Source organism: Ambystoma mexicanum, chromosome 12, assembly GCF_040938575.1.
Source record: "Ambystoma mexicanum isolate Mex_15411 chromosome 12, UKY_AmexF1_1, whole genome shotgun sequence".
Classification (NCBI taxonomy): Eukaryota; Metazoa; Chordata; class Amphibia; order Caudata; family Ambystomatidae; genus Ambystoma; species Ambystoma mexicanum.
The window spans coordinates 584,805,631-584,822,879 of record NC_090936.1 but is presented as its reverse complement, the minus strand read 5'-3'; the positions used below and the strand labels follow the sequence as shown (position 1 = coordinate 584,822,879).

At 46.2% G+C, this 17,249-nt stretch overlaps 1 protein-coding gene across 6 annotated transcripts in view; it reads right to left on the bottom strand.

The window, feature by feature from the left end:
• Positions 1–17,249, bottom strand: part of KDM2A (lysine demethylase 2A) — a 1,348,567-nt gene that overhangs the window by 483,444 nt on the left and 847,874 nt on the right. For all 6 annotated transcript variants that reach the window (XM_069628943.1, XM_069628942.1, XM_069628941.1 and 3 more), the window contains one exon: positions 3,914–4,398. In XM_069628943.1, coding sequence (XP_069485044.1) covers positions 3,914–4,398 — 485 coding nt within the window. The remainder of the gene's footprint in view (positions 1–3,913; positions 4,399–17,249) is intronic.

Sequence of the window (17,249 nt, the reverse complement as noted above, 5' to 3'; positions counted from 1 at the left end):
CGTAATCTTATTTCTGATGCTTGTATCTGCTAAGATTCACATGCTATGCATAGGCCGACATCTAGTGGTAGCCGCTGAGAATTAGATTTTCTTTTCCCCGAAACTCGGAAAGGGACGTCAGCAGCGTATGCCAGTAATACTATCCCTAATCTGCATTCACGGGGAACCAGATGTACTTGCAAATTTGCATTCCAGGGTTGATGTTAATAAAGAAGCACTGGTGAAGAGACTGGTGAGTCTGGTCAGTTATTTGCTTACCACATAAGAGAGCATTACCACAATGAGTGGTGATTTATGACTGAACTCATCAACATAACCCCTTTTATGAACTCAATCCGAAGGAGGTTCTGTCCTCCGAGAACTGCACTTAAATTTGTTAGACTTAAAAAGCCAGGAAATGAAAACACATCTTGAAACAGCTATAACAATCTGAAATTTGTAATGCATTATTTTCTCCCGCAGATTCCTCATCTTAGAAATGTATTCTCCAGCATCAAAACGTTGGGAGTGTACCGCTAAAACTTTCACCATTTTCCATAAGGTAGGAAAATGTACTCCTTCAGAATCACCGACTTCAGAACCTTTATCCAAGAGGACTCGAGTCTCCCAGAAAAGCCAGGAAAAAGTCATGCTTTCAGGAGCGAGATCAAAGGACAAAATAAAAGCACAAGTGGTCCCATTCCCCTAATGATTTATCCAAGTGGAACTCTTCATCCAAATCCTCCAGGATCAACGGTCACACCAGCTCCAAGGAGAAAAACAAAAGATCCAACAAGCAGTGTTTCCCACTAAATAAAACAGTGCGGAGCAGTGGGCAGAATTCAGACATTGGATGCTTGCTAGATTTGCCAAGACTCCAGTGGCTGCAGTCTCAGCTCCATTTATTTTATTTGTAAAGCGCATAGACGCAGCCCGCAGGCATTACAGCACTAGACAAACACACAAAATACAAAAACAAGTCAAAGAGGAAATGTCAGAGTTGGACTCAGTCAGGAGGCTGTGGTGGGAGTCTAGTTAGTGGAAATGTGAAGTTTTTAGTTCACGTTTGATTATCGAGAGGCTGGTGCATGTTCTTAAATCCAGGGCATTCCAGCATCTAGTGGCAGAGTGCAGAAAGGATCCCTGTGCAACTGTGGCAACTTTGAGATGACATTGCAAAAGATGGGAGTTATTAGATCGGGGGGGGGAGCCAGCAAATTCTCTCAGACATGTAGGATGGACTGCTGCTGTAAAGGCACCTGTGAGTGATGATATGCGACTATGCTCGCCATTGGGGCGTTCAGAAGACACCTTTTCTCTGATTGTTTCAACTTTTTTTAATCATGGATGCCTGGATAGACTCACGCCAATTTTCACCCTTAGTGATCTCATCAGCCACTAGACATGGGTTTTTAAGTTCTTTTAGAATTTCGCACAAGGTTTTCAAGACTACACTTCAGGGTCTAAATGGAACCTGCACACCTGTAAAATACTCCTACACCGCTAGACTGTCGGCCCATAGACTGCTGAGAATGTATCAATGCCTGAGATGGAGGGTGTCACCTTTCTGGTGAAGGAAGATAACGAGGTGGCACACTAAGTCTTACACTTGGGTCTGGACATGGCTGATTGTGTGGCCCCTTAAAAATGGGAACAAGTACAGCGATCCTGAGGTTTCCATGGATGATCTAAGGGTACACCCCGGATGTCCTTCATTCAATACTAGCTTAGATTAGCTAACAGCACCTTTCCTCAAGTCCACAGTACTGATCACTTGAGCTCTTCTGATCATACCTCCGGTTTAGATTAAGAATCTTCTGTGGCCATCTGGTCTCACATGTTGCACTAGTGCAGACATGCCTCTTTCCCTTTCATATCAGACAGCATTCCCGTGAGCTTGCCTAAACATAAATCCAGTCTCAATCCTGGTTTCTCCGTTTTTAGGGTATCATCTCCAGTGATGAATCAAGGGAGTCAGTCACTTTTCCCCCAGGGGGAGCCTTTCCTTGTGGGTCTAGGGAGGTGAGCCTGATACAAAATATCCTACCTAGGAGCAGAGGCAAGCGAGACCTAACTGGGAGAGACTACGCCCTCCTTGGGGACAAGGATTCCCGGTTCAAAGAGTAACTCCCTAAGTCACTCACTCACAATCCACCAAACTACAGCTACAACAAACAAACTAAGAAGAACAGGCTATTGGTTGTTATTGTGACATACCACCAGTAGTTAAGTATTAAGAAACCTATAGTGCCCATACTAAGACGAAGATGAGTGCTTGAGGAATGCAGAACACTCTAGCAACAGGGAGAAAGGACTCTGATGCTCCGCTGGGAAGGTTCAGCTACACGTCATAAAAACAGAAGGATGAGCTCTACAAGGAAGGGAAGCCTGGGAGTTTCAATCTTGTGTGGCTGTGAAAGCTGAGAGAAGCTGGGAAATGCAGCGTGCAGACCGGGAAGATAGCTGGCACGTGAGAGAGACACGAGAACTGGGGAAAGGGAACCCCAACGAAGAAGTGGCGTGACCGCAACACACTGGACTGCCTGTCACAACACAGAGACCACAGACCCTCCCACTTCTCCAAACGGATGCAGAGGCAGAGAGCGAGAAGGAGAGAATAGCGAAGTCAACTTGACACCATGAGAGAAGAGTTTCCCGTCCTGCAGACAGGCGCGGTGGCGCTAACCCCAAGAAAAGGAGGTAACTGGGAAAACAGGGGGAGCCAGGAGGGATACCGAATATATGAAACATAGTCATACCAGTAAAATCGAAGAGAGGATTTCAAGTGATATTCCTAGGCGGGATAATGTATCTAATGAATATATGAATCACACTCGTCCCAGTAAGAGTGAAGAGTGGAACCCAAGTGAGAATCATTAGAGGAACCTACCTACTCGTCCCAGTAATATGGAAGCAAAGTAAGACATTTATTGAAAGTGTTAATTGACCCAGCCAGGGAAGAGGGTGCACATTAAGTCAAGAAAGAGCAATACAAATTAGAAACAAAGAAAGAGAGAGAAGGAACCTCAGAATGAAAAAGCACAGTGTCAAGGACAAATTAGAAAAGCTGCAGAATCCTATTTCTGAACTGTATGAACTAGTGAAATGAGTTGCCAAGAACTACCTGCAAATCAACTACAAAAGTGACTTTGCTAACCAGCAGAACACAGGAGAAGGGAGTCATTCTACTGTGCCATAGCTCTTTCTGAATAGTGGTAAGGACAAAGTAGATTTGAATTGGACAGAGGGCAGTTCTTCATTTTGGAATTAACGAACGACCGACTAGCACCCTAGTTAGTTAGTTTTTGTTAGGCAGGGAAAAACCCATAGTTTAGGGATATATATATAAACCAGTTTATTTTAATTCTAAAATAAAAACCCTTGAAATGGAAGACATTCGGCTTTGTCCTTCTGACCCGCCCCACTCAATATTGGGTCACGTTCCAACCACACCTCTTCAGGTTGCTTATCATAGCCCTACTCGCATTACTCTATAGAGTTCTATAGCAATGGACCCCACAGGCGAATATCCATTTCTTTCCTATGTACCAACACTATCAAATTCCCAATTCTCGCATTTAAATGAGATTGACACCCTCCTGTATATTTTTCAAGCAATTAAAGAGGTGGCTTCTTGTGTCGGATCATTAAATGAAAGTGATCTGCAGCGTAAAACAGGATACCATCTCGTCAGAATAGGAACCTATAAAGTATATTCAAACAATCTTGTTCCTCTGGCATAAAAAACAAATGCAGGCCATTACACATTTGTTTCTCCAGCGTTTTGTCTACAGACCTCCAAGTTGACCACATTTACAGCTTCAACATCATCTCCATGCATTCTTACCTTGACAAATACAGATTCTGCACACTTGCACCTGTATAGTTCTCTAGCCATTCCAATGGCATACATGACCCACTTTTGCTTGCTTACCTTGACATCAACTATTAAAGCGTCCTCATCTTCGATACCAGTGGGCACACACTTTTTGTGCAGTGGCAGAGATTCCAGCTTTTCCACGAGGCTGTGCAACCCTTCCAGTTCAAACTGCGTTAAGTACTTGGGAGTATCATCCTTGGGCACACCAGCAAATTGCATCGGAGGGGGAACAATTCGCTCACTGCTTCCCCGTGAGCTGCCAGACTCGGATGATTCTGTCGATAGTGTACGCTTCAGGCTGAGGGCAACATTACGGGTACTCCGCCCCAGGTCTTGCTTCTGCACTCCCCCGCCATGCCGACCGTTGGACACAGAGCTGTTCAGAGGACAGCGGCGAGAACCTGGCCTCTTATACTCATCTTCAAGTACAAAGTCTTCATCATCATCGTCCTCCTCTTCCTCATCATCCTCATCTTCAGATTCATCCTCATACTTGATATGTCGTTTTCTTCCAGAGTCTGACCCATTCAACTCCAGATCTAGGAGGTCAGAACAAGGAAAACATGAGAAATTATGTTCATACCACTTTATTATGTTACAGATGAAAATGCCATTTCCTGAGAGCTGTCGTATCAAAAAGAAACAAACAATTGTACTTTTCTAATGCATTTCTGATTTCACTGAGTAATTATTTTAGAAAACATTTTCAAAGGTCCAATCTACTCTTGGAACACATGAAATATTAGTTGGACGTAACAGAGAAGCTCTGCTGCCATAAGCACCGCTGATATTGCCAACTGCATTGAAACCGACTCATACTAAACGCTATGAAAATCTGTTGAAACCCAGTTTACTGAGACACAAAAGCAGACAACAGTGAAACTGCAACTCGCAACAGTACTTTCAAAGTGGAAGAAGGATGGTGATGAAACATTTGCAGGAAAATACACTTTCCTTCAGAAAGAAATATTGTTAAAGGTAAATAGTTTTCTAATGGATTTGGATTCTCAAATAGTTCCACACTTTAAAAGACTCACTACTAGGAAAATAACAGTAGCACTGAGATGAGAATCCACTACAGTCAATCTGGCGCTAGTGTCACCAACGGCAGAGGCGTTTACACCACCTACCAGCCCACTATCCTTAAAGCAATGTTTGGCATTATCAGGGTTGGAAGCATAAGCTTCAGTAACTCTAAATTCCCATGACTTCAGGGAAACAAACTACTTCAGGTCCTATATAAGTGGGGAAGGAATCTGAGAAGGATGCCCCAATGAGTATCTCTTCCTCTTAATATGGAAGTGCCAGATTCACAAAGCAAAATCCCATGGTCTTACCCTTACAACTGGGGACCCCCTTAACTTGGCCACTTGCTCCACAGGCTACACAAGATCCACTCGACCTTTGTATATAGGTTTTAGGGAGATTTATCAAATGGTATGCTTCATCCCCTCTCCTAGTGATATTCCCAGCACTTTTTGCTGGACTTCTGGAGATTTTTCTTCTTTAAATCCTGAATTAGTGGATCCTTTTTCCACTCATTCATTCTTGTGGGCTTTTGGAACTCTATACTTTGTATTCTACCCATACTAAGGAGTCTGTCTGCTCCATTGCTCTTAAAGGCATGTGTTTTTACTATTGCAGCTCGCAGCTCCTTATGGGCAGTGTTGCTGGGGACCCATAGGGTCCTCCTTTAAGATCATTTTTCTATATCCTCAAGTAACTACAGTTGTAGGATAGAGAGATACTTAGTATCTTTCCCAAAACTCTATAGTCTGAGTGATTGGCACACACCACCTTCAGTGGCGTGCCAAAGGGATTCTTAGTATCCCCCTTCCCTCTACTTCTGTGACTTGTTTGTCACATGGACAATCCCATAGTTATGGCTGGTAGCAGTGGACATGTTCTGCCAACTATTGGTTAAGTTGTATACTGCAGACCAGAACCTCTGTAGTGCACAATAGGGGCACCCAAGTACCAACGGAGGGCCTCCCTTCTTTTTTCACCATTACTAGCATGGTTGTTTTTCGTTAGACCTTCTTCTACCAAACTGGGAGGGGAAGGTCAGTGTGTGCATTTTGCCTTTGGCGGGTAGCCTTGGGTAGCCCTGCCTAGGTTCCAGAGTTTCTGGGCAGGCAGGAAGTGGGGGGAGGAGTCTTCCACCCCACTGTCCTTCGTCTGCCAGAGTGCCCGAAAAGGACCAGCTCCCACAGGGACTCCGGCTGTCCTGATTGGACAGCCAAACGCCCTTTTCTGTAAAATGCTGAGAGAGATTGCAGAGGAGCGTGTGCTGGAACTGTATAAAAGGTGAGGATTCTGCAGTGGAAATCAAGCCGATCTACTGGAAGCCAAAGTAAATACGACCAGAGACCCCTGTAGACCCTTTGCAACACTGAAGCACCCAGTGCTGTCCTGACCCCGTTTTCTATGTGGCAGAGGAGCTCCGAAGAGGACGACTCCTTCCCTTTGGCTGGTGAGAAAAACCAGCCCCAAGACAAACTTTGAATTGAGCCATCTCCTCAGGTCCTAGGCGTTTCCAGAGCTGCGGAACCCCAATACCAGGAGATCTGGTGCCCATTTCAAGTGCATCATAGTGGAAAGAGCGATTCTGTCCAAATCTTTGCTGAACCTGTAAGGACACTCCAGAGTTCTGATCAAACTCACCCAGAACCCCTCACCAGAGTGCGAGACTCTAGGAAGCGAAGAAGATTGACCGGACAATCTGCGTCCTTTATTGGTGCTGGAGCAAAGGTGCCAAAACCACAGAGTAAACCAAGAAGTTGCTGAACGTCGTGCCACAGGTCCTCCCTCAAGACTGCTGCGAAGCAATCCCGTCCATTGTCCTGCCTTCAGTCATCAGACGAAGGAATCGGAAGGTCGGGTGCAGAGCTGCAATATCGCAGAGCATCCAGTACAATGTTTTTCTTCTAGCCTAAGGTACTGTTGGGAAAAAGGTATTGCTTACCTGATTCCAAGAAGTCGCTCCAAAGTGTTGGAGTGCACCTAGAGGTGTCCAGGGTCACCCCTCTTAGCTCAGACCCAAGCTGCTGCGCGTTTCCCTTCATCAAGTCCTTCTACAGACCTCCCTTGTTACTTAACTTGCTGTTCCTATAACACTAGAGAACTGGAAGAAATCCTCTGGAATGCTTCGTAGTCTGCTGCTTGCCAAGACTTTTAGCCCCTTCTGAACTGCCTGTAGCTAGTGTTGCGTTTTTGGACTTAAAAGACTTGCTGTGTGAAGAAACCCTCTAGAACCTTGAATCAAGCTAATGTAACACTAACCATTCTCCTCCCTTAGAGTAACTTTACTATATGTGTTTGCAGAGTAAATGTATTACCGTATAAACTGCTAGAAACCACAGGTGCGTGTAATAACTGATAATAAGATAACATTGTCTTTTCCCTTTTTTCTAACTTTGCAACAAATGTAACCACGAACAAACACAAATGTGAAAGTGTCCTTTCAAGTGTATTCTCTAGTATTCCAAAGTGTTCTAGTGTAAACGTCTAAAGTATTTAAGGCTATTCTTGTGTGTATATATAATAAATATATCATTTTATATAAATTAAGTATACATTTCTTTGGTGTGCATGTTTAAGGTTCAGTGTACTTACATACAGCTCACATCTTCCTCTTAAAATAAGCCCGACTACTCTGCCACTTTACCTAGGTCCCGAGTTAGTACAGACTGATAATAAGAGTTGGAGGTCTACAAACCACTGGGATAGCTTACTAAAATCTTACTTCAAGTAGGACTTTAGGAAAACTCCCCTAACACTAGGAATGCTTAATGGGTCTACTTTCATGTTCATGTGGCTTGCTCCCCTTATTGAACTTTCGTTGGGCCTCATGGAAGAAATATCAGTAGACACACACACACACACTCTTTCTGCTTTTTCCTGCTCCTCATGCCTATCAGAAGCATGTTTGTCCTTATTGGACACTCTGGGAAACCCAAAGATCAGCAGCAACGACCAACTTCTTAGAATCCAACTCCTTTGAATCTGCAAAATGCTGCTTTAGCTGAGGTTTAAGTAAACAAGAAGCAAAGATATGTTCCAGCATGACCAACGTGATCATGCCTTCAAAAGTTGTTACCTCATGGCCTTCTACTCAGCCATTCAAGTTTTTCAAGGAGTCAGTCACAAAAGACACTCGCATATTACTCCCTTTGTTCTTGTATTCTCCAAATCTCCAAGTATTGGGCAGGAGACTTACCAAACTTTCTAAGAGTAGAACCTATTTCAGGGTGTGACATCTTTTCTGTCAGCCTTAGACATTTCAATAATGGCACTGCAGCCAAAATGGGGTAGTCTGCTGAACAACCAAGCAATTTGATCAGGCTCTCCTACTTCTTGCTCTTCCCAGGCATATCCAAAAGCAGTCAACCAATGAAAATAATTGTTCACATCATACATACTCAACAGATCCTTAGGAAATTTTGAATGACAGGAGAACCACTCCCAGAACCTCCAAAGTAGCCTCAAGACCCTTGCAATCTGGCCAACTCCAGCTGGTGTTCTCTGTCTTTCTGTTGTTCTATCCTGTCAAACTCTAGCTTAGCCATATTAAATTCCAATGCTTTCTCTCTGAGCCTAAGCTTTTTTTTTTCTCTTGAGGTCAAACAAAGATTCAGCCTCTGAAGTTTACATAGAAACATGATAAGACATCCCTTCTTCCTCCTCTGTGTTTCCAATAGTGGCAGTTAGTACAAGCCCATTGCTACTGATGCAACCTGCCCTGGCATCCACTGCATCACTACCTACAGGTAACTCAACAATCCTAGATCCATCAATTGTGTGCATTAAATCAGCCTTCACACCACAGGATGGCAATCCTCCGTCCAGACATAGCCTTGAGCACAGGAAGAGTAGTCATGGTAAATGTTTCCATTATCTTTATGGAGTAGCTAACTCTTATACGGCCTAATACTGTTAAAACAGATTTCTGTGTAAACAGAATTACAGTACTACACCAGTACCAGTAACCAACACAAGGGACCCCAAACCTTATCCCACCAAGATGCATTTCTAGACTCTGACCTGGCGGACATATTTTAGGAGGGCACCCCTTTTGTAATGAACTGGGAACTCAGAGGTTAGCCAACAGTCAAGGCTATTCTCAGGTGCGTGTGTGGGGTCAGGAGCCCACAAAGACTCCACACAATATAATAAACAATAGAATGCAATGTATAAAAATAGAAATATTTATTCTAGGCCTTAAACACACACTGAAAAATGAAACTAGCAGGTGATATTATCGGACATAGTCAATAATAAACATACATTCACCATAGGTTCGTAAAATGCATTCAAATGACTTAATCAACACAGGAGCAAGTACAAATGCAATAGACAATGGAACCAATTCACAAGTGATATCACTATTAGGAAAGATTTATCTTTAGGCAACTTTTCCTCCAGTTCTATGGACCCCCAAAATGTTGCTAGTGAAGGGGCCATGTGTGTGTTCAGAGGAAGTGGGCCGTGACTGTCTGGTCCCAATCAACATACGGGGGGACTGAATGTCTGATGTGCATGCTTGCATGCAACCCCCAGTGGTCCTTGAATGGACCACTGTTGGTGTGCATGAGTGGGGCAGATCTTGCCATTGGAGCACCGAGTCTGAGCACCCACCTGACTTTGTAAAAGAAGAGGAGTCCTACAGCCATGCCAGAGAGATTCTGGATTATCGTGAAGGAGCCAAGTATCCTGTCCAGCTTTCAGATGACTGAAGAGACCGGACACCCGTTTGAAGGCAGCCTGGCAACCAACTTCTGCTGCTGTGATCTCCAGAAGTCCTGCGAAGGAGCTTTGATCCTTGGGGTACTGGAAACCATCACCCTCTACGTCAGCAAAGTGTCCTGCGAAGACGAGCCATCAGAAGTGGTCCTAGAACACCCAGTGGCTGGCCAGCTCAATGTTTGGGCTACCGCACTGCAGGCGTCGACGTTCTCCATCGAGGCCCAGAACTTTGGTGATCAACAGGTTGTGCAACTGGACACGTTGCTGTCGAATTTCATAGTTCCTGCATAGAGATTATCCGAGCTAGGAGAAGTTCAACCGCGACAAGCTTGCCCCCCTGTGTTGCAGTGCATCAGTGGGTGTCGTCCCCAATAGATCTCCTGCATCCAGTCCTATGCGGAGAGGGCTCCTGCATCGAGTTCTTCTGCATTCTCCATCCTGAAGACCTTGCAACAGCAATAGTTGCTGACCGGAGAAGTGTTTGAACCTACAACCCCTTGGCATCGAGGACCAGAGCCATAGTTGGAAATGCAACTTTGGATCCTCTTCTGAAGATCTGCCAAGTCCTATGAATAATCGGATTTTGGGCGGTGAGTTACAGTTACAGTGGTACTTATCTGCCCCCGATTTCCCCCTTTTTTAAAGTTTGGTATTTTTTAGAAAGTTCAAGATACTTCACAGGACAGGGGGGAGGTGAGGCGAGTTCCAGAGACAGTCCTCCAACGACAGGTGTCCTTCCAAGATTCTCTAGGACAGGATTCCTTAATGCTGGGATGCTGAAATTTAGAGGGAATGTGACTTATACCACAAGCTGGCGACCACCAATGTTCTGTGCAACCATGAAATGGCAATGGTACTAGCAAGGTAGCACATGAGAGAGCTGGTCAGTCCACCGGGAGGTCCAGGGACACATTTGAAGGCTCAGGGCAGCTGGATCTTTGAGAAGGCATTGAGATGAGTTGATCGCACTAGTCCAAGGGCTGAAACACAGCTCTGGGTCTTTGGAGATCAGGTGGTCCAACAGGGCTTCACTGGGGCAGATGCAGCAAGGGATGGCAGGTCTCTTCAGGAGAATTCTTCAGATACTCTGTCTGCTGTTCTTCCACGGGGGATGGAAACTATCAGCATCAGGGACAACTATTGGTTTCACTCATGCCCCACACCTAGAATCTCTGGCACCACTAATGTGGCATGGAACCATGGAGTCCCAACCCCTTTCTGGGGTTGGTGGGGGTTCTGGGGCCGAGTCTCTTTCTCTCGCTCTTTCTCTCCCTCTCCCCCTCCCCGTTTCTCTCTCGTAAAAGTTGCAAAAAGAGAAATCTTTCCTAGCACAGCTTCAGCACTCCTTATGTGTGTCTGCAAGGAAACAAAGGAAATCCCCCCTGGTGGGTTACAGCCAAAGATGCCAGCCCTGAATATCTGTTACTTCAATGCAAGCTAATGTACTGTAGCAGCATTTTAATTTTAGTGACACTCGACCAGCATTCCTCCACATGGTCCTAAGGCACATCAACTGTTAATCTTGGTAAGAAGAGCATTTATCACTCTCAATAGTAGCAGTAGACTCAGTGACTATTTAAAAAAAAGATATATTAATCTTTAACTGATCAACTACGTGAATCATTTTAGTGAAGATACTTGGATAAAAGTATAGACGGAATTAAAGAAATCACCATTTTGAATTTCACTTTATAAATAACACTTAAAGGACTGTCCCGCAAGGTCATTCATAATAGACAAGTCAAATCCATTCTGAAGATGCATTATGACTTTTGAGAAAAATAGAAGAGTCATATGAATACCTAAACATTTTTTATAATCAAGCATATTCATAAATTCTCCACCGAGCTTAGAAAGTATAGTAGCCCTTTGATTAAGAGACAGCCCTGCTGCATAAATGAGGATGGACCAATTGGCAAGCCCCCTTGTAAAACCAAGGGCAGAGCCTGAATGCTAGATACTGTTTTCACAGAAAGAGAATATGATAGAAATGTAGCCATAAACCAATATGGCTCTACAAACTAACAGTCCAAGGTACAGGGAGCTAGATTTGGCCAATGTGCAACGTGTCTGGATTCAGTCCTTAATCAGCATAAGAGTGAGCACCAGGGCAGTCAACAAAGATGGAATGTGTTGGACTTCCTGATTGGAAAGCCACCAAAACCTTTGACGCGTTTCACCAAAGTGAACGATACCCGGGTTATTCCACCGCTCCCCCATACCAATTCCTCAGGAATGTGGAAGATCTAATCCAAGTTTAGCTTCAAAATGGGTTTCTGAACAAGTAAAATGCATGCAAGAATCTACGCAGTTCCACATCTCGAAATCCTGCCACCCACAACCAATGGCAAAGTTCTGTTCCGGTGACTGAGAAACCCAGATTTCAAAACGTTCACAGAAAAAAGCCTGGTGCTCTCCTTTCCTGATCTGGCGGGACCAGGTTGGTTAAGGCCTTAATCCTGGTGTCCTCAGAAGGCATTGCTTGCAAAATCCCTGCAAAGACCTTGACAACCAATAAGTGAAGTCGGCAGATGGCCAGTGGCAGGTAGTCCAAAACCAGCAGCTATGTACGATAATGTCGGACAGAAGCAAGAACTATACAAAATAAAAAGTTACTTTTCTCAAAGGAATATTGATCGAGAAGAAAGAGTGAAGAGGCGCCAAATAGAGCAGTTAGAGACAGAGCAAAGAGGGAGAACATAAAAAGCAGGAAGACCAAGGAGAAGAGCTGATCAATGAGCAATACAGAAGAAAACTAGAGAGGAAAGAAGCATGGGGGCATGAAAAGGTTCGAGCACAGTGGATGTTAAAACAAGCACAGCGACAGGATCAAGCAGTGGAAGGAGTCCAAGATTACAGCTATTTTGCGAGCAGAGGAGAGGAAGAGAAGGGAGGAGGGGGAATTAAATGGGGGGGGGGGGATTGTGGGAGGAATCGAGGTACGAGGAAAGAATAGACACTCAATGTTCGAAGAATTGAGGTGAAGAACATGTGAAGACATCCAAATTTGAACTGCATAGAGTCAGACAGTAAAATGTAAGGTGTCAGTGAAAGAAGAAAAGACGATTTGGGTGTCATCAGCCTAGAGATGAAGGAGAAATTACTTATCAGTAATGTCCTTTCTATGGATTCTTCTCCCGCAAATTCCTCATCAGATAGATATCCATTCCATCAGCTGCTCAGAAACGTTTTCGGAAGGGGGCGTAGTACGACTTGACCATCGACTCCTCTTGACTCAACCGTGCCACTCGTTGGTTCCGGACATGACATCAGCTTTCATATATACTACGTCACTATGCCCACGTACATCAGTTACGCACCCCCCACACCCTGAGCTCAGCAGCTGCAGTGGAAGCAGCCATAGGTTTCGGGCAGTAAATAGCCAAAGAAAGTTTTTTTCTGTGGAAGAGGACTGTGCTGACGGACAGCATTACAACAACAAGGCATCAAATTGTGCATAAAACATTATTATTCACATCTTCGTCCCACTAGAAGAGGACAGGGAAACGGACTGCAGATCACTTTCATAGCGGGGTCAGATGGGTGGGTGGGTGATGAAGAATCTTGGAACACATCCCACTCATGTGAGACCGCGTTCTGCCTGCCTAGAGCACCATTCAGCCCGTTCTCCATTCCTGCCAGATGGACAGCTGAAGCAGAGATCTGGTTCTCTAGTAACCATAGTTGCAGCGCCTCCTTGCACTGGGGTAGAGACAGAACACCCCCGTTTGTTGAGGTAGTGCATGGCCACTGTGTTATCTGTCAGAACAAGGACGCGTTTCCCTTTGTGGGAGGGTTCAAATGCCATCAGGGCTAACCTGATCGCCCGCAACTCCCACATGTTGATATGGGACCGGCATGCCAATGGTGACCAAAGAGCACTCAACTTCAGGTCCCTGCAGTGAGAGCTGCAACCCTTCAAAGACCCATCCGTAAACACTAAGGCCTGCGGCCACGGAGGCCAAAAGGGTTCCCCGCCATCATGTTCTCTCTGCTGGCCCACCAAGATATATTGTTGGCCACAGACCTATATTCCTTGAGAACGTCCTTCATGGCATCAAAGTAGTGGGACCATTGATCCCTCCACAGCCACTGCAGAGACTGCATGAGCAGTCTGGCCTCGGGACACCAGAAAAATGCAGGAAGCCATGAGACCCAAGAGGCAGAGGAAAGAAGCCGTTGGTAGACGGTTGTGGCTCTGGAAAAGTGCGACCATTTGCCCGATAGTACTAGTGACTTTTCAGAGGGAAAATCCTTCCTCACCCATGCGTGCAGGACTGCTCCGATGAGCTTCTGCCTTGGTGTGACATGGGACTTGCAGACATTTAAGGAGAAGCTCAATCTGTGAAGCAGTGCACAGGTTTCCTTGAGTTGCGTCGCTGCCTGCTGTGGGGACCTTTCTCAAATCAGCCAGTCATCCAGGTATGGAAAAACCTGGAACACTGGATCTCTGGAGGTGCGCCACTACCACTGTCATCAGCTTGGTGAAGACCCATGGCATGGAGGTCAAGTCAAACGGGAGCACCTTGAATTGATGAGCGTCGCGGATGACGAATCTCAGGAAACGCCTGTGCTTACGATGAACTGGCACATGAAAATAAGTGTCCAAAAGATCCAGCAACACCAACCAGTCCTGTAGCTGCAGAGCCTGGAGAATTTCTTTCAAAATCACCATCATGAATTCGTCTTTCCTCAGGAACTTGTTCAAGTGCCTGAGGTCCAAAATGGGACAGAGTCCTCCTCCTTTCTTGGGTACCAGAAAATTAAGTGTTACTCACCAGAGTGACTAACCTACTTCTAGTCCATAGTCCCCTTTCCTCCATCCTGTGTGGGAGTCCCTCGCGAGGGACGTGAACAGAACCTCTTTTCCACCAGAAAAATATCTTTTCCCTTTAAATCTACTTTAAAGCCAGTCGTCAAGCTATCGGTAGTCAAGCAGCCCCTCCGACCTGAGGAGAGCTGCCACGCATCCATGGGCCTTGTGAAGAATCTCTGAGCCAAGTTTAGCCCATAAGGCAGAACCTTGTACTGAAAATGCAGGCCCATGACCCTGAACCTGAGGAAGACCCAGTGAGGCTGCACAATGGGAACGTGGAGATAAGCCTCCTTCAGGTCCAGGGAACATGTCCAGTCTCCCCTGTACAGTGTCTCAGCAATGAGCGCTAGCGTCACCATCTTGAACTTCTGCAAGGGTAGGTAAAGATTCAGGGAAGACAGATCCAACACCAGTCTCAGCCCCGCCTGGGTTCATCTTCTGGATAGTGAATATGCAGGAATAAAAGCCCGGTTGAACCTGGTAGCTTTGAGACAGGCAGTGCGCCTCATGTCTGTTGCCAGACAGATTGTCCCATTAGCCGTGTCGATGTGACCCACCAAAGCCTCCATGATGTCTTGAGCCACGAGTTTGGCTTCAGCTAGGACTGCTTGCTTGTCCATTGGGATGTCAGGCAGAAAATCTGCGATCCCCCTCCTCAGGCGTCGATTAGCGAGGATAGCGTCTGCGTTAGCCTGCCTCAGGTGCAGCCCGGCATTTGAGTAGACAACCTTGTTGTATAATTGAAGGGTCTTTTCTTCCTTGTTGAGGGCTGTTGTGGCGGTACTGGATGACAAATCCTGGGGCTTGGCATACATGGATACTGCAGCGATTACTGATGAGACTGCAGGTGTGTAGAGAGCAGTATGCTGCCCCCCCTCGGTTTGCCTGAACCTAGCATCCAGCTTTTTGTTGATGGGTCGCCCTAGGAGAATTACACACCTGCCTTCTGTGTCTTCCTCCAGACGTAGTCCTTGATGTTCTGAGGAGGAGTCCGAGTTCCCTCCAACGCTCGAGCCAGTGCTTAAGCGACCTGGGCATGAGGGAGTCGCACGCGGAGCATCTATCCCAACCCTGGTCCTCACCAAGGCAAATGAGACAGGAGTGCATGGGGATCTGCTATAGGTAAGGAACCGTCGCACAACAGTCCCCTGACGAAGCCTGTCTGCCGACATGCGCTTGGGTAGAGCTAGGGCACCAGTGTTCCCAAATATATATAGAAAAAGAAAAGATAAGATGAGATACTGGGGAAAGCGTGTGGAATTACGAGGCTAGGCCTCACCTAAGAGCGCTGGTGGAGCAGTCTGTTCCCGTCGACGCAGAAAAGGGGACTGAGGTGTGGGGTGGGTGGGGCCGGTGGGCTTGGTGGGGGGGTGGAGGAAGGGGGGGTTTAAGGGTGCCCACGAGCCAGTAAATTTAAAGGAGAAATGTCTTTCGCCCATACAGGACGGAGGAAAGGGGACGGTCTGTAGGCGTATAACGGAAATACCAGCGCAATCCTCTCTGCTCAGGTGGCACCTCTTCCATGGCACCCTCCAATAACAGGGCTCTCAGTTTTACCTGGAGCTCCTGTTCCAGTTGTTGCTGAGAGTGGGTGCGGGGGGTGAGGGGGCAATCTGTCTGGCAGTTTGCTTATAAATGGTTGAGAGAACCCAAATTCAACCAGCTACAATGCCCAGGTGTCGGAAGTTATCTTCTTTCAACAAAGCAAGTGCTCAGAAATTCTCCCTCCAACCAGGGAATATGTGGGACGCAAGAAAAGCCACTGCCATTGTCTGGCCCCTTTTACCAAACGGAATGTACGGTCTGTAGCCTCTTCCCCTAGAGGAGAAGCCGAAAGAATGCTTTGCAGGTTGCTGCACATCTAAGTCTAGCGACTTGGCAGCCAACTTACAATCCTTGAATTTCTCGAAGTATTCATCTCCTTTTGGCCGAACAGGCGCTCACAGTAGAAAGCTAGGTCCAACAGCTAAGCTTGGACATTCGGTGAGAAACCTGAGCTGTGAAGGAAGGCTAACCTCATTAACAAACTGGACGACCCCATCACACAGCCTACGCAATCTGCAATGTCCAGACCTGACTGCAGTGCTTGGCATGCCACCTCTTTGCCATCATCATCAATCTGCAGGAACTCATCCCTCATCTCAACAACTGTGATGGGCTATGCTGCTTCCGCTAGGAGTCTCCACAGCCTGTGGGAGTACTTTGCAAATGTACAGGATGCATTGACTGCATTCAAAGCCATGCTGCCCGAGGCAAAGATCTTGTCAGCTAGGGCATCCATTTTCTTAGATTCCCTATTAGTAGGCAGGTTAGAGGTGGACTTGGCTAATGTGGAGCTTACTGTAGCAGCTTTTACTACTAGGCCTTCCGGTGTGGGTTGGGTAGACAGGAAGGACAAATTCCCCCCCCCCCCATGCCGGCTTGTATTTTTTGCTACGCTCTGTATCCACAGCGGAATGCATCAAGGTCTCAGCCATAATGTCGAAATTGGATCTGAAATGGTTGCATTAAAAGGAAATGCCCTCTCTGTTTGCATCAAGAATATCTGTGATGTCATAGGCCTACAGGGGCTATGCTGGAGCACCCAGGCCCAAGGCCTAAACCACCCTTCTCCACAGTCTTTCGGTAACGCGCATAATGCGGACCATAAGCAGCGGCCTGCTGTACGTCAAGATCAGGAGACTTCTCCAATCCACTAGCATTGTGTAGCCTATCAGCCAGGAGAATCAAATATGCCTGGAGGGTAAAATAGGTGTCTCCTCCAGACACTCTGCCCCGTAGGCTCTAGGCAAAAAGGCACTTGGTCCCCTTCGTCATTGAAAAATCGAC